At 39.4% G+C, this 26,631-nt stretch overlaps 1 protein-coding gene across 6 annotated transcripts in view; it reads left to right on the forward strand.

The window, feature by feature from the left end:
* Positions 1–26,631, forward strand: part of GHR (growth hormone receptor) — a 164,953-nt gene that overhangs the window by 89,596 nt on the left and 48,726 nt on the right. For 5 of the 6 annotated variants that reach the window (XM_032676934.1, XM_032676933.1, XM_032676938.1 and 2 more), the window contains one exon: positions 3,905–3,984. In XM_032676934.1, coding sequence (XP_032532825.1) covers positions 3,915–3,984 — 70 coding nt within the window. In that variant the 5' untranslated portion in view covers positions 3,905–3,914. Of the gene's footprint in view, positions 1–3,904; positions 3,985–10,063; positions 10,166–26,631 lie in introns of those variants that run through there. The other variant, XM_032676939.1, reaches the window with a different exon arrangement.

Below are 26,631 nucleotides of genomic sequence, written 5' to 3' on the forward strand. Positions count from 1 at the left end.
TTCTGAACCACCAAAAGTGCTATCATGATGGGGCACCTCCTGCTTTGCACCAGATTTTCTCCCACAAGACTGGAGCTGTAGTAGTGTAGATGTCTCTTGACCTCAGATACCAATAGAAGTGGTCATCATAGCTGCAACCCAGCAGAGCTTTTGGTATTTGTGCTGGATGCGCAGACATAGTCCCTGATGCTTCACACCCCTTGCAGACTCCATTTGCCTGAGTGAGGCCTGGAGTACAAGCCCTACTCCAGGGACTCTGAGTTTGAGCTTTAAGGAGGTAGCACAACTTGCACTTTACAGAGGCCGTTGCACAAAGGGCGTAGCTTGATGCATCCATGTTTTCAGATGAGAGAAGTTACTGTTCTTGAGCTCAGTCCTGTCCATATTGGGTATGTTCAGAGTACACCAGCTGGATATTTTTCAGTGACACAACTTGTCTGGATGGATAATGCAGTGGAGGATCACATATGGTTTTAGGCAGAGTAGAGACACTTTGTTTTGTCTTGCTAAGATGTTGTATTTGCGAGAATCCACTGAAGGAGCATAATTTGTTTCTGCACTACATTTTACTAGCAAAAAGGCAAGGGATGAAGCAGCAATTTTGATAATCTTTGAGGTTTAGGAATGCAAATTAATCCTGTGCCCTGTTTCAGTTGTTTTAGTCAAGCTCTGTGGCTGACCAGGGAAGGGAAGGGAAGAGTGAGCAGGGAACGGCAGCTGTGTCCTCCCCTCCACACTCACTGCTCACTCCCATGTCTGTACTGCCCCAGTGCTGCTCCTGGGCTGTGTCTTTGTGGAGTCCTGTTCAACCTGGTTAGCAAACAGGTTCGTTACAATAAATGTTTATGGATTAATTTTAACTGGAACAGTTTCCTGATGGAGTTCACTTCATGCAGGTATGTAAACAAGTCTACCAGCTCAAGAGGAACAGCAGTACTGGAATGGAATTGTTTTCAACTGCAGTAGCATGACCTTACTGAAGTGCAGCATGTTTGTTGACCTCTGTGATGTGTTTCCAGGCTCCTAGGTTGGCAATCCAGCTGTCAACTCACTCTTCCTGGAAGGAAGCTGAGATGGCTGCCAGTCAGGGGTGCAGGGATGGAGGGAATAGCTGTGCTGTGACAGCTGCACATGAGAGCCAGTCCTGGTCCCGTGCAGTTACGAAAATGAAATGGTGTGCTCAGAATGATGAACTCGGATGACATTTAGTGTCACAGGAGAACTCCCGTGAGAGTTCAGGCTTTTCTTGTGCTGTTACTAGCCAGGAAGAAGTAGGAAAGCTTGGAGAAGAGTGGTAGGAAGATTAGCAGGGCTGGCAGACATGGGAGAACAGGGAAATGTGAATATGGAGGCATTATGGGATAACTGGGTACTGTGACAGGCAGAGAGCAGGAGGTTTGTAAATAAAGTGACATTGTGCTCAGGCCTGTGAAAGAGAACACAAAACTTCAGGGAGAAAGTGGAAGGGCTGAGGGGGAGGGAAGACTGTTTGACAGTGAATAAATTGTGTAATAAGAGAGGAATTGGCAAATACAGAGACATATTTTTGTAGAAGATTTATGAAAAAGAGGCAATGAGGATCCTTTAAAGAAGAGTACAGATGAAGCAGGAGGACCAGTTGAGCTAGCTGAAAATGTAGCTGATCTCAGACGAACCACATGCTGTGCCAGTGGATCTCTCTGAGAGGAGGATTTTTGGCCTGTGATTTACTTTATTAACTTTTTCCCAGCTCTCTGCACTCCAGCAGCTGTAGCTGTCACTGCTCCTGATCCTGCTCCTCAGGCTGCCTCACTCCCAACAGTGCCCTGAATCCTCACTAACACATTTCTGTACCCCTTCTTTCCTCCCTGTCCACTGAGAACAGGGGGAGTCACCATTGGAGAGACCCGTGTCTGCTTGGCCAGGGGAAGGCCCTGCTAGTCCCTGCCTGGTCAATCCACAGAGCTCCTCCAGCTTCTCCATGTAGCTGGCCCATGCTTACTTAGGCAGGCCCAAGTTTGCCTGGGTAGTGCTGCTGGGCATCCTTGCCCTGATGTGGATGCATGGGGAGCATCTCCTGGTTTGCCTTTGCAGGTCTGGCTTAGGCGTTGCTAGTCTAGAGCAGTTTGAATAAATGCCTCCTATGCCGAGCCTGAAACATGAGAATTATTAAGCAGTTGCATTAATGAGGATGTGAGAAATACCTTCTGATTTTCAAGTTTTGTACGGAACAGCATGAATGAGAAATCTGGAGTTCGTAATGGTTTTGATTTCTGTGGTGTTATTCATTCTATTCTCTTAGGGTAAGAAAATTGAGGGAATTACCTTTTAAATTCAGCATTACCATGTTTTACGTACTCTGCATCCTTGCATTTTACAGTTTTTAACCTAATTCAAACTTTGCTAACTCTACTAGGAAACTGACTAGTTTTTGACACAGAGATTAGATAGCATGAGTTGTTAATTGGTAACACACACTTAGAGATTGTTACACGTTGTTTAGACACTTGTGATTTAATCTCCTTTTAGATAAAGAAAGCAAATCTCTAATTGAAAACAGTCCAACATAGAATCAAGGTCTGTCATATGGATTTACAGTCAAATGTGAAAGTGGAGCTAGTATTCTCTCTCTCTCTCTGCTGTCTCATTGAATAGGGGTGTCAATGTATCTTGGTAGTTTTGTGCCACAGAACAAAAAACTGCTTCTTAACTTGTTTCAGCATCAGTCCTCATTTTAGCATCTGTGTTGCATCATCTCTGGTAATGTCTATGGTTGTAAATGGTCGGGTCGTAACCATGGTACGTATGCTTTCCCCATACTATCTATGGACACCTCATGAGGTTTTGGGAGCAAGGTACAATTCTGTGCAGTAGGCTGCACTGTCTGCAAATCCAGCACAGACCAGCTTCTGCCCTTCATTGTTGTTACCAGATTTTGGTGATAATGGCAGGAGCAAAGTAATGCCTCAAAACAGGATCGTGTGATGGGGTTGTAGGATATGTGTGTGTGGCACAGGTGAATTAGGTAAAAGGAGGGGCGTGCTTTTGGGGGAAGCCGTAAAGGCTTGTTGGTTTACGCTAGGTTTTTAAGGGTTTGAATGCTTGGAGATTGTAAAGGCTTTAGTGAGTGTGCTCAGGTCTCCATCAGAAGGTTCTCTCTCAGAAATGACATAAGTAAAAGTGAGACAGTCTCCAGGGCAGCCCCCCAAGAGCAGAGTGGCTGAGCGGGAGCACCAAGACAGGTGCTTACAGTTGTGCAAGGTGCCAGTAAGGAGCAGATCAGAGAATTAGCCCAGGTTACTCTCATTCTTGGAGCCCCACAACTGCTGCTGCCCTCTCTGCTCCTGGTGTGCTACCTGCCACAGGCAGTGGCCATAGGTACAGAGAAGGTGCTTTTCTGCTGACAGCCATTTCTGGTGTGGGAGCTGGCCTGTGGAACTGCATCACTTCTCTCAGCTTTACTGCATGTGTTGTAGACTTGAGAAGGGTTGTACTTGTCAGGGGAAGATGAATACAGCTTCACAGGAGCATTAACTGGAAAGAGGATCATCACATGTTTGTTCCCTGAAGGAGTACAGTTCTTTTCCTGCTTTCACATTTAACCTGTGCTAGTCATTGGGATCCATCCCCATGTGGCCACTCCCTGGAAGCAGTCTAGAGATTGACAATACTTGGTTTTTTCCTCTCTCAATATTAAATGAACTAGAAATGCATAAGCTAGTTGTCTTGTAAATATAGTATATACTCTCTGTCCTAGACTACAAGATGATGTACTACTATATGAGGCAATAAACCATAAACTAAATATACTTATGGTTTAAATCCAGTCAGAAATTCAGTAAAACTAGATAATAGTTTAAATGTCATATCATGTTAGTAATATTTGTTTATAAAGAAACTCTTCCACTGTCTTTTGTTATTACAGAATTAGAAGTATGGATCTTTGGCATTTGCTGTTTACTTTGGCACTGATCTGTGCAAATGACTCACTTTCTACAAGTGATGGTAAGTTTTATGATACCTTTCCATGCCTTTGTATGTGTACACATATATATAATTTTACATAAACAGTATTTTTATATTCAATTTTTCATGACTCTGCAGCTTTCTTGATTGCAGTAATGCAGGTACATAATGTGAAATGTGACAAATACATCAGTGAATCTTTTGTAAATGTAGTGGATGAAATTGAAACGTTGCAGAATGAAGGTGAATTTCATAGACAGTTTTTGATGTGTAAGCAGGCTGGATCATTGTTGGTGTTAGACACCTCAATTTTCTTTGCTCAGGTATTGCAGTTATGAAATAATTGTATGGGGTTTCATTTTCTTATATGAACTAGTGAGTGTTTTTCTTTAACAAGTCTTCTAGTATATTCATATTTTAAGTATAGGACTATTTGGAGATACAGAGGAAGCATTTAAAGACTGTACACTTTGGATCTCTGGCCAATAAAGTTTCATAAGAAATACACTTACAAATTCTTGAATAGAGGTTATAAAAGGGATTTTAAAAAAACCGTGTACCTTCAACCAGCCAGCTGGACTAGTCTTTAACTTATTTAACAAAAATTCCCATAAACTCCAGTGGAACTTTTATGTTGTGTAAGACTGATCTGCTTACGCTTGTTATGCTCCAGTTATGTAAAGAAGTGCAACTTAAAACCTGGTTGTCTCTGTCCTGTTCAGGTCTTCAGAACAAAGACAGTAACAGTTTTCCATAATAACTAATTTTATGCAAATGTGTCACTGCTTCTTCCAGAGCTACAGAGCAGCTGCAGCCAGGTGGCTCTGTAGGCAGGTGCCCCTCCTGACTCCCTAGCCAAAATCCGTGTTAGCAGAGCAAGTCCGAGACAGCAGTTTGATGACTAATTTTTTAAAAAAATGGGATGAAAACAGCTTCCACAGCAAAGTGCAAATAAACTGGTACAATTTTCAGTGAGAATTTCTGACATCTCTCCATTTCTTCTTTTTAAATTTAGCTCCATACTTGCATGTTACTGAATGCAAATTAAACATTTCCAGAGCTGCAAGTCATGTTTCATTACCCTTTCTACTGTTAGCTGTAAAATATGGTACTAAACCAAAGGGCTATGGCATAGTTGCCTGTAGTCATAACTGTTCTACAGTTTAAAGGTATAACCATCCTCCTTTGTTCTGATACAGTTCTGTATTTTTTTGGAGTTGCATACTTCAAATTTCTAGGTATCTATATTTGCAGAAGCACTGGAGAGACATCAGACTTTGATGTTAAAGGAGACATTAAGCCGAAATAAAAAATAATTAAAACTCAGATGATCAGTTCTCAGGTGATTCTTCCATAAAATTCATTTTGTTTATTAACAAACAGTTTTGGAGAGAGAAAACACAAGTTTCTGTTTATTTACTTCTATGTGTGTAGCTCCAGTGCTTGTCCTCTGTGTTATCAGGAAGAGAATCTATAAGACTGTCTCCTCCCTTGCTACTTAAGGCTTTTTCTTTAAGTGTTACCAGATATGATACATGTACCAGCTTTTGTTCATTGCCACTACGGAATGGTCAGTAGAACAAAAATAAATGTGTTCTGAGTTGATTCTTTCCCCCACTGTGTCTGCATTTTACAATAGATTAATTCAACAGAAAAAATAATCCCTACCCCAGTGCAGTCTGCTGGACCAACTGATTTCTCTCCCAAGTTTTAAGGGCATATGAGGATTTTATGATCCTTGGCAGATGAGCTGTGGTCCAGATATGCAGTAAAAATCTGTTATAAATAAAACTTGACCACAGCGTCATCTTTATGTGACTTTGTCTATACTGATAAAATAGTAGCTTCCATGAGATTACCTTCAGAACCAAAAAATTAAGAACATTTTCATTGTTTCTGTGCTTAAGTACAAGGTATAGCACTAAATATATATGTCCTGATTTGTTGCATTATTAAAGCATTGTATGTGTGAAGGGGATAGAGTTTCGTTTGGTGATTTCTAATGACTAACTTGCTTCTAATGCTGTTACACATTCTGAGTTAGGGCACGTGCTCAGCTGAGAATGTCAGACAAGAAAGTATAAGTTGAACAGGAATATTTGAGATAACAGCACGAAAGAACACCCATTTGCTATTCTTGCATGATTTAGGACAGAGTATTAGATGAGAACTGTTTATTAGATGTTTCGTTCTTTTTTTTTTCCATGTGAATGTGCTCATACCTGCAAAAGTCATTGTGAGCATCCAGTTACACTCGGGTGATGAATCCTGACAATCTTACAGAGCTCTACCCAGCACAGTCTTGCTGAGGCCTTCCTATAAACTTAAATGTCCTCCATACCTGTACCATATCTGATTCACTGCCAGGGGGACTGGATCTATGGTGACATGGTTCTCTAAAGAATTCACTTCAGTAGTCGTATTTCAATCTGTTATGGAACCAGTATAATATAGACTTGTACATGGGAGGCTTTTGTGACTTGAAAGTGAACAAAGCTTAGTTTCAACCTTACAAGAGCCTGTGCTTCAAGCTGGCTCTGTGCCGTGGGATTGGATCCATCCTTGACACAGGGTGAAATCCCATACGTGTTTCCTCCTTGTGGGATCGAGGGTGTGAGGCCAGCAGTTGGCCCAGGCAACTGCGTAACATTTGAGACTAGATACTGGACATTTAATCACCTATTTGCTGTCTCCAGGCTGGTGCCCAGTTCTGCTGAAGGCTTTCCCTTTATTTAGCTTGTTTTTCATGCTCTCCTCTTGCAAAGAGGTTGGATTTCTGGCTCCTTCAACTGAGATTGCAGCTAGCATGAAGTGACAGGGGTGCCCACTGTCTGTGAGGGCGATGCTGAATGTGATCAGGCAGGTCTTTGATAGTAATTCAGAGCTGAGCATTTGCAGCCAGGCTTTCTACCAGGGATGCTGACCCACATGCTGTCAATATCCTCAAGATGCCTGATGTACAAGGATAAGGGCAGAACAGAGATGGTGGTAGGAAGAAAATGTAAAGGCCACAATAATAGGAAGGTAATTTCTAATAGGTGTGTAATTACCACAGGTAACTGGGTTTTGTGCCTTCAGGATTAGAAAGCACAAGGCCCATTTTCACAGCTTTTTGTTAAGTCAGCAGAATTAGGCTTCTAAGAGTTCAGGTTGCTTTGAAGATGGGGAATTGTGTGGTTCTGACACTTCAGTTTAATCTAATTCATTAGGTACATGAACAAGAAAGAGTGCTGCTTCATAAATAGATCACCTACATCTGTGCAAAATTAATTGTCATTCACGAAAAAAAATAAAAGTTTATATTTGTGTATATAAACGTAAATTGTGTTTGAGATGTTACATTAATGTAACTGTGGTGTTTCAAATACATATCCATAATTCACAAGGGTATTTTGGTTTGCTATACCTGCTGACATCAGAAGTGGTAGAGGGGAATTGCTTCAGACACAGACTATGGTATGCTTAGGAAGCAAAATAAATGTTGTAATGTTGCCTACTTGTTCCTTTTCTACAACTGAGGAGTGTAGGTCACATAAGGACGTAGAGGAATAAACTGGGAATTAGTCCCAGTTAATAAAACAATACATAACCTCAAGCAGTTCCAAAATGAATTTCTTCCCAATGAAAAGAAGTGGGAAATGCCTTTTATCATTTTTTATGGTAGATCAAAGCTCATTCCAGACAGCTACAGCTTTGTTAATTCATCCTCTGAAACAGGTTTTGAGAGACATTCATATTTAATGATAGCACAATAAAAATAATTTTGAGTGAAATGCTTTTGTACAATGACAATTTAAAGAGCTACAAGCCTGAATTTATTGTTCATTTAATCTGGTTTTAAATTTTATTTTATATTTATGTTTTCCCATCACAACGTTTTAAAATTATTTTATGAATCTGTGATGTTCAAATATTCTATTTGCCTGACTTTTATGTAAGAAATAGAATTAATTATTTTCTGTTCTGAGATAGATCTAATTTTTATTTCCATCAAAATGTCCTTTTGTTATGCTGATGTCCGTTGTTGTACTTTGATGCTTTGTGTGCATTACATACTCATATTAAACCATCTAAATATATGTGTGCACTGTGTATCAGTGCTCCAATTACAGAGCTGGAAATTGAATCCATAACTCATGCATAGGACTTCAATGTCATTAAAGACACTCCTGGGCAGATGTCTTGGCAAGGATAACAGGGGACCTGCAGGACATCTGCATCATTCTGGAATGGCCAGAAGCTTAAAGAGCTCTATAAAAGCCTTAAGGCCAGGCATCTTGTATATACCTGAGCATCTGCTTTCAGGCAATTAAATCAAGTCCATCAGCTATTCTTTGTTCCATGGACTGTTTTCCATGGACTAACTCTCCATTGACTGTTGGGAGCTTGGACAGCTAAGGATAGGATTCATCATAGGCATATCCTCTAGGTACTCAAAAATCTAAATAAAACTTGCAGATAGCACATCTGTGCCCTTTCAAGTAGAAGCTGGAAGGCAGGCAGAGTATCCTAGGTAGTCTGAGATAGCTACAGGTGTTTAGGCAACTGGATTTTGCCCTCCTTGGCATAAAGAGAACTAAACTTAAGTGTCTTCATTTTAAAGTGAGCCTCATTCTTACAGTGTTTGAATCTGCATGATTCTGCATGCTTTCTTCTGGGTAGTGTTACAGCCACTACTCAGCTGTAGGTCTTCTGCTACTACCAAGGTGAGGGGGTCTTCTCACTGGATTGACAGGAAAGCTGGTTTCTTGCTGTCACCATGAAGTTAAGTAGCACACATGTACTGCCTGAAGACTTCTGTGACATGTGAATGAATTATTAGAATCAGAATAAGCAGAAAGATGCCTTTGAATGGCAGCATATTCTCTTCAAGGAGAGGGAAATTTGTCCATCAGTTCATGGAGTCAGGAGGTATCAGGGACCTCATTGCTTGGCTTGAAATATTCAGGAAAAAAAGATCATTAAGTGTGTGGACTCTTGGCTGTAAACTCAAATTTTATAGATTTCAGACAGTGCAATGACGAGCCATTTCTCAGGTATTCTTTTCTTTTTAATGATAATCAGAAAGACTAGACATAATTTGCATGTATTAGCTATTCTAGTCTTGTTAAGAAGGGGCTAAAGGGCAGAATGTTCCTTAGCTTAAGCTGCAAACTTTCTTGCCTCCTCTTGGTAAATAGTAGTGCCATAATACAGTTGGTAGTCATTCGTTCATGGTGGATGTTTTCTCTTCTTAATTCTTCTAATTTGTGCGTCTTTGCTGTGCCTTTCTCTGTGTTGCCTACTTTCTCAATCATATGCACTAGGTGTGGAACGTAAGTCCAAGCGGAGCTGGCAGTAAAACCTGAAAAGTTCAAAACCATGATCATCTTAGTGCATCCTGGTTTACATGGGCGGGCGCAGAACTGTCGAGAATGCGGGTTTAAAACTTCCCCCTGCAAACAAAGCCTTTAGAATAGTTGTCCTATTTCCAGAAGTTTTAAGTGTTTCTGAGGAAGAAATATGTTCCATTATGTAGAAGAAATTGCTACAGAGACATTCCAAGAGCCAGAATCAGAAAACTTGGCACAGAGAAGCATAAGTTATACCACTGCGATCTGGCTAAGCCATTTCAGCTGGAGAGAAGATTCATTTTGGCAGAGAGCAAAATAGTATTTCCATCATCATTTTCCATTGGGATTAGGTATGGCTTTGATGACTAGCAGAAAATTCCAGGGAAGGCCAAGGAAGTGCACTTCTGAGTTACTTTTACTGCTCTTGTTTCCTAGCCAGTAGTATATATTTCAGATAAGCCATTTGTCTGAGCCAATGTTGCAGTATCTTTGCTCTCTCATGGAAAAGAAAGGATTTCACTTTGTCTGTCTGTATTTAACAGAAAAAGGATTTGGGATTTCTAAGAGTGGAAAACATATGCTGAAAATTAATTGTAGACAGGGCTATATTTTCTAAGAAAACTCAGAAAATAAAAACATTTTCAGGTATTTCAGGCCTGAAGCTGTGCCCCTAAATGTCTGTGTTTAATCTTTTAAGTGAGTAGATCCACTGGTTTAAAGGCTAACCTGGGTTGCAGAGACTTTTCTCCTTTGTCCTTTTCTTTAAACCATATCTGTGACTCCAGCACTTACAGAAGAATTTTCAAGGCTTTGAATATCTTCACCCACAAGCCTGCCAAAAACACTTCATGGACAATCAGCTTCAGTCAGACATCCTGCAAAATAAGGTACATGCCGTAGTTATCTCTGTTATCTTTAATATTCCTGCTATTGTGTGTATTCCCTTCATTGCTCTTTTGTTACCATTGTATTTTCTTGCCTTGCTGATTTGCTGTCCTCTGATTTCTGGGTTTTGAGGCAATTTGCAAGAATTAGCTATACATCAGCAGTTAGTGCCTGCTGTAACCAGAAGGAGAGGTTAGTCCTTTTCTCTCTCAGCAGCAAACCTTGTGATCCCAGCATACATCTTTGCTCTCCCAAGTGAACTTACAGCCTGCAGCCAAGCCACCCACACACACACTGGTCCTCCTGTGAACCAGAACTGCTCCTCCTTTACCAGGACTGAGCTGCACCCAGAACCACTGGCTGATGGTGGCCACTTGTGGCTTGCTTTTGGGGGAGTGAGGCCAGTTTGAAACACGAACTTTTGCCCACACATGCAATTAGGTCTGTATATTTAACGAGGAAGATCGGATGATGGAAATTATGCAAAACCATGCATGGCAGTTTGTTACCACTATCTAAGAAGCTAACAAGTGAGAAAATTTCTAGTTATAGTTTTCACTTTCACTTCAGTTTGTATTTCAAATGTAGTTGTGTGTTTCCTGTGAATTAGTGAAGCACTGTGTACTGCACTAGCCAAATCACTGTAGTTAATATTAACTGATTCTGCACGAGGGGCACAGTTAATATTAACTGATTCTGCAGCAGGGGAAGGAAAACTAGCTCAAGCAAATAAACACTAATCTATATTATAAAAGCATATTACATGAGCTGTCATTTCATACAGTGAAGTACACACAGAGCAAATTGCTTTCCATAACACCCATCTGTAACAGAAAAAAGAAAAAGAACCCCTAGTTGCTTCATATTCATAGCACAGAATTAAATGGTCATGAAAAGGGTTAACTTTATCATCGATTTAAACGATGCAGTAACTGAGCTGTAACATGCACTGCCTGATTTAAAATACAAGAGATTTTTAGAACCAGGAGACTGTTTGCAATGTTGCAGTGTTGCACCTTCTCTTTTCATGCTGTGCTCTTTGAAAGTTGACAGTGGGGATTGGACTGGAAGACAAGTTAAAGTGTGACTGGAAGTTGGAGAGCTGTCTTTGAACAGACCTAGTTCCTACCAGTATAAAGGAAAGAAGCATTGTGTGCATCTCAGCAATATTTTGGCACAACTTGGTGTTCTCTCCAGCTGTTCCAAGGGATCAGAAGTGGAAGAGAAACGTTTTAGGATAGGAGTTCACAAGATGCCATTTTTGAGTCACAGGACTCTAAAAGCTTTGAACTGGTCACCACCTGCAGCAGAACCAGATGTTTTCAGGGTTGCAGCAGAACTTCCAGCACACCTGGATAGTTCTGGAACTGAAGCCACCATGTGAAGGGTGCCTAGGTCCAGCCTTGAGGAATGCTTGGTCCAGAGACTCCCCTGGTTGCCTGTTTCCAACCTTGGCAACTCACCCACTCAGGCGTAGGTACTGGTACTCAGGTGATTATGTACTTCTGAGGATGGAAAGAGGAACAAGACTGAGGTACTGTTGGCAAGCTTGGTCTTTGTGTGACCATCCACAACAAGTCTCTTGTCAAGATTCCCCTTGGGGAATAAAAATACTTGGCATAGTCTGTTTCCCTTCTGTGTTACTGGAGAGGTGCCAGAATGAACTATGGAAGAATGATGCAGTAGGTGAGATGCAAAGCTGCAAACTATCAAACTCTCTAGCTTCTGAACCTGGAATGAGTCCCACTACTTAACAAGATAGAGATTTCTCTACTTTGCCATCTCCATCCTTTGTAGAAGCATGCTGTAAAATTAAGTAGTAACAGCACTGGTTAGTTTTCTGCAGAACATCTAAAAAATTGTCACCCTGGTAGGGATTTTGAAATCTTCTTGCATAATGCAGTGAAGACTCTTTTTTTAGAAATACAGATTATTTTTTTTTTACAGATAATTAACTCTTGATAAAGACTTTTCTGAAGAGCCATGCAAAATGCCAGTCTCATATTTTTCTCGTTAGCTGGTCATGGAGATTTTCCTGGGAGTTTCAAACAATGCAACAGGAAATGGTTATACATTGTGTAGCTGGGATTTGTGTTGTATCAGCCTTGGCAACAAAGGAGTGGGATGTAGCAGGCCTGACACCAGTTATGAGGAAGAACTCAAGGAAACTGCATATCTGAAAGTTTGGGCAAAGCAAGTTGGAAGAAACTTGAAAATAACATATGTTGGTAAATACATTGATAAATACACTTAGGAGTCTGTGGAAGTCATGTTTCTTTCACAAGACAGTGTCTACTGACTCAAAAAAAAATGTTACAACACACTCAAGTTGTTCAGTCCCAGCAATGTGGATTTTGTGAGTCTTTGATACAGCACCGTAGCAAAGGTTTCTTAAAATAATACCAGGGAATAAAATGGAAGAACTTGTATGGATTAAAAAATTAATCAGAAGAGGGGGAAAAGAGAACAAATTATCATCTCCCAAAACAGATACATCCAAGGATATCTTCCTTCTACAAACTGTACAGGTAGAAATTAAATCAAGATCTCTTCTGTTAGGAGAGCTCTGTGGCAGGACAGGATGAAAACCAGTGCAGTTCTGCATGGTGCCAGGGGAATGAAGGAGGAGGATGTGAGTGGGGGCTGCTGGAGCCCCGCAGCCACATTTACAAATACTTGGCGCTACACTGATGGAATGGTGGAGTGAGGTCTCCCTGGGGAATTATGAAAGATTCACCCAGACCAAGAAGTGTGTCTTCTGTGGGCAGTCCCCAAGCATATTCAGAGAAACATGCTGAAAGGAAATGTTTATGTTGTATTTGGTATGGAATTTTATTTGTTTTTTACTCCCCTGGAAATGTGTAGTCTTGGCTTTAGGGCTGGCACAGAAACATAAGAAGCAAATTTGAAAACTCACTTGGATCAAGAGTTTATCCTTGAATCCCTATCTGCTAGACCCCTCTGTTTTTCAGTTTGTAAAGACAAAATAAACAGAACGATTAGGTACCTGATGGCCAAACACCATGTGTCATGTTACTTTTAAAAGACACTTAGTGTTTGCCGCCTATGCCTACTGTGAAACAGGAAAAACAGATAATGTTTAATAAATATGAAATCTTCAACAAGAACATGTAGAATTAAAATAATGTTATTATGCCCAGTGAATTTGTGTTTAGTCTCTTCATCACTGAAACACAGAACAAAGAATAATGGGATAATTTGACTTTGAACAGGAAATTGGAAGTGTTAGGGAAGCAAATGTAGGTAATAACTATAACTGTTAACATGGTCTATTTATTATTTGCTGTAGTGATAAAGTAGTTAATAGTCAATATAATTACTCCAGTGAAAATGCTGATGTCAACTATAGTTACTGTTGTATAGGTTTTAATTCAAACCATCTGTTTTAATCCACTCGTATATATCCTGCCTTGATCATTTCTTGCAGTGAAGTGTTTTTCTGGAAGTTGAAAGTATTTATTAAAGGAATGGAAATTATTAGTGGTTCATGGTTTGGCAAGGAAAAGAAATGCCTTTTCAAGTTCTTGGTGTCTGTTTTAGAGGGCTTCCGCACCAGAAATGTTTGAGGGTGGAGCATAACACAGAAGTATTTTCTGTCATAGTCTATGTGTTGATATTTGGAGTTCGTCCCAGTGAGGTGTTTGGAAGTGTAAGTCACTGGTCTGATTATTCTCCACAACTTAATTAAGTCCATTTATTTCATAAGGCAAAGGAAAAATGAGTGGTTTATTAAAAAGGAGATGTAAAACACTGGAGAAAAATTACAAGAAATGCTGGCATAAACATGTACATAATGTGTACATAAACAACACAGTTTATTTTCTAGTGAACTGTTTTGTTCTCCAGCGTATTTTTCAGTGGATTTGTAGGGGATGTTTGGTCTTGCTGACTAATTGAGTTTGCTCTGACTGTAACTGCCTTGTCTGAAATTTCCCGGCTATCCAAGGATTTCTCCAGCTAGTTCCAGAGCTTAGCTCTTCATACTGTGAAGATCTATCAAGCCACTTCAGAGGAAAAAAAAGCAGCATCTAGGACAGCTCCACAAGTAGTGAAATGGGTGTGAGATCAATAATTTATCATCTCTCCTTTCTGATTCCGTAGCTTTGCACAATAGGGAGCTATAGAAGTGAAACAGAAAAATTAAAGTCTTGCCATGCTTCACAGAGGTAGAAGGCAAGAGGTCACTCTTGAAATAATGCACTGAGAGCTCTTCAGGCTATGCAGCTATCACAGCTGAGTCTGTTTAACCTCTCATTCCTGGCCAAGCCAGTTGAGTTCCATCCTTGTCTACAAAAATACTTGCAATCATATTGCAAGAGCCCTCCTGACAGAGACTTCATGTTAAGAGATGTAACAGAGACAAAACCATCAGAATTTCGTGTCATTGCAAAAAACAGCTGCTCCTATGTTTATTACTTTTCCAAGTCTGTGAACACTGTTCTTAGTTTAAAGCAGATTTTTCTCTGGGTTGTCCTTTTTTTCGTCCTTAAGTCAAGAAACATTTGTTTTTGACCAGGAGGAACATGCGTTACAGAATCTGGCACATGTATTGCAGTGCAATCCTGTGAATGTTTTGTTGTGATAAGTGAGTGACAGCTTCCACTTAGTGTTGTGCAGGAGGTGAGGGTTTCTTTTCAGAAGTTCTGACCATCTCAAAATAACAATCTTATCCGCTCAGTACAGCAGGGCTGGTGTTCTACTACACCAGTTTATCTAGCTAATAGTTTTAAGTAGCAGTTGTGGTTACAGGAAAGACTGTGCAAGGATTACATCTATCAGAGTCAGCATTTGGTCTGGTGTTGTCCAGCATTATAACAGAAGACATAATTGTAAATTATTGTTAAATGCTGTTTTTCAGTTATGAGAGCTTGTTACCACTGGAATTCAACAGATTTTTTTCTTCCAATTTGTTAAGCCAAAAAGCACATTTTTTTCTTAAGCGAATGAGGCTCTATTTTATTCTAGTTTAGAGATATGTCAACAGTTAAAGCCTTGCTATTTAATTTCATTATATCCCCTTAAAATCCCTCAAGAAACGTGTTATGGCCATGTCAGTGCTTTTTACTTCATGGGTTTCACATCTCAGCAACTTGCAAAGATGTTTGAAATACAGTTAACATTTCCAGTAATCCCAAGATACCTATATATAAGCACTGGCTTTCTAGAAACAGCATTGTTTTTCCCAACTAAAGGAAAACAGAATATTAGACTCAGTATGTGGCTTTTTGGCCTCTTTAAGAACGGAACTGGGGACTGATAAAAATAATATAGGGCTTACATTAGTAGGACTCATGGGTCTATGTCCTACTTGCTTGTGGGAATCCCATCATGCATTCAGTTGTAGCTTATGAAAGCTGCTGTAGTCTTCTGACAAATTACTTTTAGAAAAGCCTTGAATCCATCATATCTTTACTAGAGGTAAGCTGCCCTGACTTCTTACATATGTGGGAAGTGTCACAGCATTTCCTGGTTGATAAGGCACTGTAGCATTTAGATGTAGCATGTTAGAAAGGTGTGATTTTTACAAAAATGCATAAAACTGAAACTTGCTTCCTTCTGATCAGGACAAGGCCTAGATCTTAAATAAGGAATCTTTTCTGTATTTGAGATGGCTAGAGGATGGATTGATCCCTGGGAAGTTCAGAGCTGGCATACTCAGATCCTTGCAGCCCACTCTATGGGACACGCAGAGCTGTCCTGAGTTCTTAGGTGTTTATTTCAGTGCTAAGGTGTGAGTGAGATGGGGGGGTTGTTATTTTGTTGGGGTTTTTTACTATTTTTAAGTGGTTCTCACATGGTTGATGTGAAATTACCATTTTCATAACATGCCCCATTTACCTGAATTGTCAATAGCAGACGTACCTGTCATGGGTCTCAGCAGAAAGCCAAAAGGGTGGCAATAATCTTGGCCTTTCAAACAAGGCTGAGACACGTTGACAGGAATGGGTGAGGTTCCAAAGCCACTTACTTTTCTAAAGAAGGCAAAATCCCCGTAACTGCAGGAAGAGTAGTAGTTCTGTAATAATGACACTGGTCTGAAACAAGATTTCAGCATCTGGCTGTGCCACAGAAATTCCTTGGAAAATCGATTAATATCTGTATCCCAGCTCCCTAGCTATAAAGTGAGAAGACACTCGAAGGATAAACTCCTTAATCGGTTCGAGTCTATCAGATATTATGGTGATGAAATTGCTGAGGTTGTGCAATATCCTCTGTCAACAGCATTGCATTTATTGTGCAGAGCAAAATGATAGAAAACTGTATTTCCTCTTCCAGTGCTCATGGAGCTGGCAGGCTGCCTCCTCCACCAAGGCAGGGAAAGGTGGCTGTGTGCTTGTCAGGAGGTAAGGGACACCACCCGCAAGCAGAGAAAGCACTGAAGTGTCCTCCAGTGAATATTTGTTTTCTGCATAAATCTGCATACTTGCAGAAACTATGCTTTTCTTCCAACAGGCAAGGACTTGTGCTAGTGTGGGCCCATAACTAATTGTTGCCATGGGAAACTCTGAAATGGCCACCCACACTTTTATACCTGAATGGAGCTTGTGTTCAGACATACTGTTCCATCTGTGTGTCAGCATATGCACATTAGTGCGTGTGTATGTTTCTTCCCTAGCGTAGCATGGTCAAGTTGAATTATGAAAGGTTGCCTTTCATGTTAAAGATTCTGGAAACATCAGCAGCACCTGGAACATTGTGTCTGTGGGGCTGCTCCAGTGCTGAGATGCCCTTAGTGCCACTTCGTGTTCCTTCAGTTCAGTGGTGTGCTCAGAGCCAATAGAAAGACACAACCAGCCCTAAAAAATTATTTTCACTTTTCTTTCTTTAGTTGTTGCCCATGTCACCCCGCAGCCTTTCTTCCCACAGAATAATGTAATCCAAACATAAAAATGGAAATTCTGGATCATTTCAAAGAAGAAAGTATTTTATTTTTAATTACAAACCCATTTTTCCCCTTTTTTTTTGTAGTCAGAAAAAATTGCATTGTCCTGTGGGAAGTTTTCTAAAATATTTGTGTTGTGATACGTACATCTGATTTTGAAAATTTCAGCTGAAATGACTGAAGTTGGGAAAGCTGCAAGTGACCCAGATGTCCTTGGTGTCAGGTAGTGACCAAGGTGTCTCTACTGGGACAGGAGAAAGCACTGTCACTGGTCCATGGTTTCTGCTAACTGGCAAATGCTTGTGAAAGGTACTTATACAAGCAGGTGCTCACATCAGTTCTAGATACACTCTCTGACAGGTTAAATTTGACTTATTTTTAAGCTGCTTAATTTCTGAAAGCTTTTAGATCTGCTACTAAAGCCAAGCTTCTTGCTTTGCTCTTGCAGAGTTAGAGAACCACTAAGGTCAAGAAGTGTAACTGTTTCTCTATTAGACCATCAGCAGAGCAAGGACTTCTCTCGGTGTACCATTGGCCTTTCAAAGCAGATCTGTGTGAAGCACATTGAAACATATGACGTGTTGTGGAAAAGGTTGCATTGTCACTGGCTGAGCTGCCCGTTTGCTTTGGACTGTGAATTTGGCACTAAGTGAGTGCAATGCTTGGCTCCCTCCCTTCCTTCAAAACAGTCTAACCTGCCAATTCTGTCTACATACTCAAATACTGACTGAATTAATATAAATTTTAATTATAGCATCTTTTAAGACAACAACTTGTTCTTGTCTAGCACTTTTGTGTTGTGTGTGAGCACCTTTAGGACCAGAAGGTCCTTTCCTAAATAAAGAATGAGCTGCAGGTGTCACAGGAGCATGGGCTTTAGTGATCCTCCAACTGTGGACTTTGCATAATTTATTAGTTTGTTCCCTTGCTTTCCTTACCTTTTTTGTTTTGAAGGGTTTTTTTAAGTCTGGATAAATGGAGACTACATATATTATTAATTTAATTTTATTATTATAAATTTTATTATTATTATGGTTTATTATGATACTACAGGTAGATGATGATGAGATAACTACAGGTGACTAGATACTTAGTGGGATTTTTAGATGTGATGTACACCTCATTGTCATACTGTTTGTATGCTTGTATTTCCTTAAACCTCAATTTTGCTTTAAACTGGGAGAGCTCACATCCAGCTATAATCCTTTACCTATCAGTATGGATGTAAATACTAATAATATTCATTTCAAGCAGGACACTGAGGTGCTGGAGTGAGTTCAGAGAAGGGCAGTGAAGCTGGTGAAGGGTCTGGAGCGCGTGTCCTATGAGGAGGGCTGAGGGAGCTGGGGGTGTTTAACCTGGAGGAGGCTCAGAGGAGACCTTATTGCTCTCTACAGCCACCTGAAAGGTGGGGGTCAGCCTCTTCTCCCAGGCAGCCAGTGACAGTACAAGAGGACATGGCCTCAGGCTGTGCCAGGGAGGTTTAGGTTGGACATTAGGAAGAATTTCTTCACAGAAATGGTGATTAGACATTGGAATGGGCTGCCTGGGGAGGTGGTGGAGTCACCATCCCTAGAGGTGTCTAAGGAAATACTGGTTATGGCACTTAGTGCCTTGGTCTAGTTGATGTGGTGGTGTTTGGCCTTAGTTTTATCTCCATGATCTCCAATATCTTTTCCAACCTAGTGGATGGATTCTGTGAATCTGTAATATTGGAAGTGAGAGTAGCAAATTAAACATCTCTGCATATAGCTGCCTGACACCCATTATCTTGTTTTCCTAGTCTTGAGTAATTTACTAATGAAGAAAAAACATTACAAAACCCATATGTATACAGATCATATTTCATAAAAGTTTTACTGTTTTTTCATGGTCTTAAAGAATTTTAAGAATCAGTTAAATTGAATTGCTTAAATGAGGCAGAAAACAATTCAAGCTGCAAAAGATTTTAATGATTCTAGAAAGTATCTTTCTTACTGAAATATCTATATGGAAGCTTTAAAAGAATTTTAATTGGTTTTCCACCTTCAAGGTAGCTTGTCTAAAGTGTTATCTGTATTTTTGATGAATTGCCATAATATTTTGTTTGTGCTATTTGGACCACTTTAAACACTTTTAAAGATCTCCAAGTAGATAAATCTCTGGTTTCAATTTCTTGAAATACAATTAGAGATATTTGTCATATTATAATTGTAGTTATAGAATGATGGGTACAATGGAAGTTTCTAAATTATTTCATTTTTCTTTCTCTTTGTAAAGTACCTTATTGAAGAAGATGGATTTTTAGAAATGTTGTTTATTTTAAAGCATGAAATGTAATACGTAAGAACATATTCTAGAAGTCATATTTAATCCTTTTGCCAAACTTACCTTTTGAAAAATTAAGAAAATTTTGTAATTAACCAGTCTTTTTTAATAACTGAGAAAATTTTACTTTGTTGTTTTCTTAACAAAAATTCTGCAATTTAAAGTGTTTGCAAAATAGTTGTTTAATGTTTTTTTTGTAGTGTGTTCTGATTTTTTTTCCCATCCATTATTGTGAACTTTAATCATGTTGAGCTTAGCCCAGAGGTTTTCTGTGTTCCAGCTTTTAAGCTGCCTAACCTGTGTAAATACATTAAGGCTGTTCTAAACCATTAAAAACAAGAGGAGATGGATGTGTGCGAAGTTCAAATGTGTTCTGCTGGCTTTTATCATCAGTGTGAATCATATGGCAATTTAGATGCTTAAAATAGTTCGTTGTTCATAAAACAAAATACAGCAAATTAAATCTTTCTAGAGGAGGCAGAAATATGTGTTGGGAATTTCAGTCCAGTGTTGTGGGAGGTTTCTTACTGTAAGGGACTTTTTTTTTCCATTTGTATGTTTTTATTTCAAATTATTTTGGTGTACTTGAAATGGTGTAGTTGAAACCTGTGGAAACTGAAATCCTTCTTTCATCCTCAAAAATGAAATAGTATGAGAAGTCTAAAATGCTTGCTTCCAGGACAGTGTTAGATCACAGCTGTGTCATGAACCAGGATTCAGTCTTCCTGCTGAATTAGTTTCTCTCCTCTTTCTGTTATTTTCTGAGGCCTCTAGCTTAATTTAACATTTCATACAGAACCAGCGAATAAAAATTTCAGAAAACTTATAAAGCCCAAAAAATTACATTTTTGGTTCAGATACAGAGTGTTTTCTCTGAAAAGTCCTTTACATAAGGTAAGCACTACAGAGCAATGGCCAAAACATCACTGGGTCACCAGTGTGATTCTCTTACTGAATCCAAACCACAGGACTATACCAGCTACTAGGAAGAAAGTTAACTCTATCCCAGCTGAAACCAGGACACAGCTCTTCCTTAAAACCAGCAGGCACAGTGTGCCAAACCAGCAAAGTGTGGGGGAGTACATCAGTTCAGGAAAGTATAGAAAATCTAGTTGGTTCATTGTGGTTGACTGGAAGTTGTTTTCATCTTATCGTTAGTGTGCAGACATAAAACAGTAGATACTTATAAAGCAGGCGTAGTAATAGGGAAACCATTCACATCTGTGTAAGGAAAAGCTAATCCCTTAGAGGTATAAGGGAGGCAGTACTTGCATGTACGGGCAGGCTAGGAAACAGAGGGCAGAAGTCAGTGAGGTGAGATCTGTGCTGGGATCTGTTCTTTTTGCATGTTCATAAGCAGTTCTGCAAAGGAGGTGAATATTGAAGTTTGCAAAACAAGGAGTTTGACAATGCCCCACTAAACTATGATGGGCCAGCTAAAGAGCTGCAGAAAGTCCTTACAAGGCAAATGCCTGGGTAATAAGTCAGCAAATGATAGTCAGTGTAGATTAATGTAGAATGAGGCTTGTAGTCAAAATACAACCCTAATGTGACGCATAAATTCATGCACCCCAAACGTGATGACTCAGAGATAGGATTTTACTGTTGTGACAGTCTGTCCCCGAGAAGGTCAGCTCACTGCTCATCACAGCTCTGCTCCTCCACACACCAAAAACATGCAGCAGAGCTGGAAAAATTAAGAGGAGGCCAATAAGGATAGCAAAGCTCTGGAACAGATTCTGTGAAGATCTTCCTTGATGTGGCCTTTCCCAAGCTGTTACTCTTCAGACGCTCCTTTAATTGATGTCCTGGAATGAAGAACCAAGAGCCTCTCTGATAAAAGTGTCTCTCACTTGTGCTCACTCAGACTAGCTCGGGTGCTGTGTGCAGACGCTACCCAATGGCAGCACACAGGTTCCCTGGAGGGAAGAAGCCCACTGGCATAACTAATTTTGCCCTGTGTCCCAGAGTCTGCAAAATAGTGAAACTAATACTAGTGGGTTCTAGTCCCTTTTATACTAATTATTACATCTGATACAACAAAGTGTGGGGGAGTACATTAGTTCAGGAAAGTGATTGACCAGCTTTCTGGAGAAACATGGTCAAAAATAGTTGATTGAGACAAGTACTACACACACCCAGTTTTTTTAAAGAAAACAGTAAAAGAGCGAGGCTCTCAAAAGTCTTACTTTTCCGTAGTTGTTTTGTCTGCAAACCTTAAGCTAGAGTTTAAAAACATTGTGCCCAAAGGAAAGTTTAGTTATTGAGCTGGAGTAACAGAAATGTAGTAGAGAATTAGGGTAGCTCCTGTTTTGATATGTCCTCCTCCATTCTGGTATTTGTGCTATTTCCACAGAAAATACTGGAAATTGTCAAGTCTGTAGTACCTTGAGGGAGTCCTTGGCTGCTTTTCTGCTCTTGGTATGAAATGAGTACCATTCCAGTTAGAGTAAAAAAACAAAACAAAAACAAACGGGGGAAAAAAAACACAAGAAGAAAAATTTCAGAACATTTCAGAACAAGGATGGGCAGCACTCAGTGTCTCTTCTCATAGTTCCTTCTGCAGCCAGGTTTTTCCAGCTGAAGAGGCCTTATTCCTCCTCAAGAACTGCAGCCACATCCAAGAACACATGCTCTTGGCAGTGTCTCATCTGATGAAGCAGGAGAACTGAAAATAGCTTTTCTAAGGGAAAAACTTCAGGCATGGCTATCTAATGTTGTTAGGTTTTAGTGTATTTATTTTTTGTGATTAGAGAACTGGAGGATAAGGGTGGGGTTTTGTGCTGGTTTTTTTTTCTTTCCGCTCAAAAATAAGCAGCTGAACAGTTTACCCACAAAGATAAAACAGAACACAGTGAATTGTATCAAACCTGCTGCTGTTACTTATGAAATCCGAATTCCCTCTCTGTCCTTTTGAATCATGTTGAAGAAAATTCAGTAATTGAAATCAATGTTCAGTCTTTGTTTTATACTGTTTTCTAGTTGCAGTTGGCTTATTCTCCAGTTTTCTTATATAGATTAGAGGCCGAGAGGTACAGCTAACTATAATATTCGATAAATAGATCAATCAAACCTTAGCTGAAAAAAATAAAATAAAATTGCAGGTTTGGATTACTACATTGCTGTAGCAGAACAAGCTATTTTTAAGTAATTGTTAGCAGTGCCTGTTAATTTAAAGCAATCTCACCAGCCACTGCTTTGAGATTATGACCTGGTCGCCCATCCGAGGCAAGACACAGTGTAATTTAAAAACAAACGAAAAAACCCACCCTAGCCTATGCTAGTGATACAATGTGATTTAAAATAAGTGAAATAGTTTAGTAGTAGTCATATTAGTAGTACAGTATATTGTAATAAATGATATTTAAAAAGGTCTCCATGTCTCCATATGCAGGGTGGACTTGGTAGCAGAACCATACATAGATAAAAATGACCACAGTATGTGCTTCTTATAGAGGACCTTGCATTTGAGAATATCAAAATACTTAATAAAGATTTAATATAGAATCACAACAGGTTTCATGAGTACTATTTTCATTTAACTGCTGAGGGAAACAGCGATATAGAGAAACAGTGATTTTCCAGAAGTCTTAAGGGAGATGTGATGGCTGAAAATGTGCTGACCTGGCAGAGAAAAAAACTAAAATCCTGACAGAGAGCCAGGTTTCCCATTTCACTGTTTTTTGCATTTTTCTATTATATTAGTAATAAAGAAGATTTTTTTAAAGTATGTGGTATACTGATAGGTTATAATCCAGTAATACAGGGAACAAATTGTTTTGACTTCTAGTTACTGGAAGATCAGTAGAACCTTGTGTATGCAAGTTAAATCTGGTGTTTTGGGAAGGGGTGGAAGAAAATTTCTATTTTTTCTTATTTGTGTTTTACATAATTTCAGATACTGTTCCCCTCACTGAAAGAATGAAGTAGAGAGATTTTAGTTGTAATGTTGGTAACACTCTTTAGTGTTTATTACTTTAGTCCACTGAGATTAAAAATTCCTGGCAAGTAACATATTGACATTTTCACTTATTTACCATAGGTAATTTATGAGAATACTTTGGATTTTCTGAAACAGAGAGTTGTGTTTGTAGAATTATATAAAGGATATCTGAAACCTGAAAAATATATGCAAAATGTGCAAAGAAAAAAGTGTTACAGTACAGATGATGCTGTTTAGCAATGGTGAATTTATGAACGTGTGCTCTCTGCCCATGCTCACAACAGGATGCTTCTTCAAAGATTGTTCTATGCCACGTAAGAGAGGAGAAAACAGAAAAAGAGAAGACGTGGATGTTGATGGGTGAGATTAAAAACTTAGCCATACAGTAGACCACTCTATCAAGAGCATTACAAGTGGGTCCAGAGAGGAGATTGTTCCCCCCTCTTCCATGCTGTATTGGGGTTTCTTATTACGTGAGACATCCCAGCAGACGATAACAACAGACCAGGATCCAGTGGATGGCCACCACACAGAGAGAGAACTGCAACACTTGGTGTACAGAAGGCTGTAGAAACAGGGCTTGTTTAGCCTGAAGAAGGTGGGTCAGGTTTGAGTTTTCTGTGCTCATCAGTACAGCAAGGGCAGTTACATGTAAGGGGGAGAGAGTTTCTTCTCCGAAGTACACACAGAAAAACAAGGCACAGAAGTCATGAGCTGCAACAGCAAACATCCACTTGGACCTAAGGAGAGGATTCTTCCCTGTCAGGTGGCTAAGCACTGGAATGTATTAGAGAGGCTGCAGGAACCCTCAATGTGGGCTTAGGCAAGGGCTTTAACAGCCTAATCTAACTTTGATGTTGCCCTTGCTTTGAAGGTGAACTGAGTAGCCACCAAAGAGATTTCCCACTTAAATTATTATGTGGTTTTGTGATCCCAGACGGGCTGAGATGGTGGATGGTAAGAGGCAACCTCAATTGAGGACCTGATACCCAACCATTTCATAAACAGAGAGCAAACCCTGTTGAGGGTCCACCCAGGTTGAGATACTTTTAGTAATTGTAATGATAATCACACCATTTGATATGTATTAGATTGAAAGGTAGGAACAGCATTATTTGTATTCTGAGTGAACAACACTCAGAGTTTGATGATTTTCAGTTGCATTTGTATTTAAATACTTGTAGGAGTAGATTTTCACTGGTGCTCCATTTTGCAGTTTACAATCCTATGCAGGTAATTTATTAATCTCTGACAAAACACATTTCAAAGGATTGAATATGACTGTTAGGCCCTAATTTTATTCTATAAGGAGCTGAGAACCCTTTGCACCCAACAACACTCAAAATTAAAGGCACTTCGTGGATTTATTTTACTTCATGTGAGAAAATTTCCAGCATTGTTAACTGGTTCAGAGAAGCTAACACTGAAAATGGTGAGCTGTGCTGAAGGACAGATCTGCCAGATCCATGGTTCTGACCAGTCACTGAGAAAAACATGAAAGAGCAAACAAAGAAAATATTGGAAGACGAGAGCAATTAAAAATTGTTAACTGAGTATGATACTTTCTGAAAAAAGGAGGAATAAGTGAAGAAGACTGACACTGCTATTCACTGCATTTGAATGCAGAATGGGTTCAAAGAAAAGGTATTTTAGATTTTTTTCTTTTCTAGTGGAATAAAGGAATTTGTAGTAGCTATAAACTGTTGTTTATTTTTAACATAAAACAATGTGACAAGGCAGGCAATATTTTTATTGATGAGTATCTGAAGCTCTATATATGAGCTTTATTCATACCACAGTCAGCATAGGAACCCATTCCTACACTTCTGAAATTTCATGGCAAGACATGAATGCATTAATACTTTGAGTTAGGTTGCCTCCAGAAATAAGTAACCAAGTTCAGGGTTGGGAAATAGTAAGTTTCTCATCAATGCTGAGTGTGCAATTTGACCTTCCTGTCTGCTCTCACAGGCTAGACAGTCTTGTTTATGCTTTGGGAAGAGTTAAGGATCTTTATTAAGATGATAGTAGGCATAGTCCACTCTCAAAACAAATAATGACTGGACTCCATCAGGCTCATGATGTCTTGGCCTGATCTTATGAGTAGATGCAACTGGAATCTACATGTCGTATTTTCATGGAAATGGGAGATTTTTTTTTTCTGTATCAGAATAGTGAGCTTTAACTTTCTGCTTGTTGTCACTAATTGTTGATTTATAACGTTCATTTTGGATGTGATAAGCTGTTCCATTTGTCAGTAGGACTTACAGTTCTCATAATCAGGGCCTTTCCTTCTTAAAGAGTGGCACCGTTTTTTACTGACAAAAGCACAAGCATTTAAAACAATGTTTTCCAGATTTGTTTTCTTTTGTGAGGAATAATGAGAGATTCTAGGGAGACAGAAAGATTTACTGTTGGAAATGATCATGATGAGTTCAAAGATGCACAACTATGCCTTTCCTAGTCTTGCTGCCAGATGTCTGAGAAGCCTGTTTCTAAATGTTATGATGAAAAGCCTGCAGTGAATACATTGTTCTGCAAATATCCATTTTCTAGCTTGGTTGTGAACTTATTCCAAAGCTCTTTGGAATAAAACAAGAAGAACAATGTATGGAAAGTTAGGAAAAATTAAACATCATTCATCCACTAGATGGAAACAGAAGCAGCAAGTGTGTATATGCATGTTTTAACCGTATGTTTTTGTGTATTCAACTGAATGTTTTAATCTCTTGTCTTCACATGAGAGAGTAAATCAAGTAATTTTTAGTATTGCAGTTCAAGTCAAGAATGAACTGGAATTCAGCAGAATATGGCTGAAGTGGACTGAAAATGATAAAAAGACTGAAGTAAGAAGAGGAAGGATAAGAATAACACTGAGGAAAATGAAAATCAGTGACACTAAAAAGGCTGTATAAAATGAAAGCTGCATAATGCTAGCTTATCAAGAGGTGCAGAGTTGTCAGAGTCTGCAAGATCGGTTGGTTTTATTTTCTTTAGAGTTTACCTATTTTTTGTTCCTTTGCAGAAGGAGGGAAGAAATTATCTTGAGTCTTCTCATGTGTAGGGAGTGATTTTCTGTGAGGAAGCCTTGGTTCTGAAAAGCCCTAGAAGTTCTTACCACATCTCCAGATATTACTGTTTTCATCCAAAGTTGAATTTCTGAATCCCATATTATTAAACTGAAGAACCACAGCCTTCTTAGTTAACAGTTAAACAGCTGTTCTGCATGGTCCCTATTGAGTCATGGAATCTTTCGGTAACAGAGTGATTTCAATCAGAAGAAAACTCTTCTCTAGTCCAATGGCCTGCTGAAA

Source organism: Chiroxiphia lanceolata, chromosome Z (assembly GCF_009829145.1).
Source record: "Chiroxiphia lanceolata isolate bChiLan1 chromosome Z, bChiLan1.pri, whole genome shotgun sequence".
Lineage (NCBI taxonomy): Eukaryota > Metazoa > Chordata > Aves > Passeriformes > Pipridae > Chiroxiphia > Chiroxiphia lanceolata.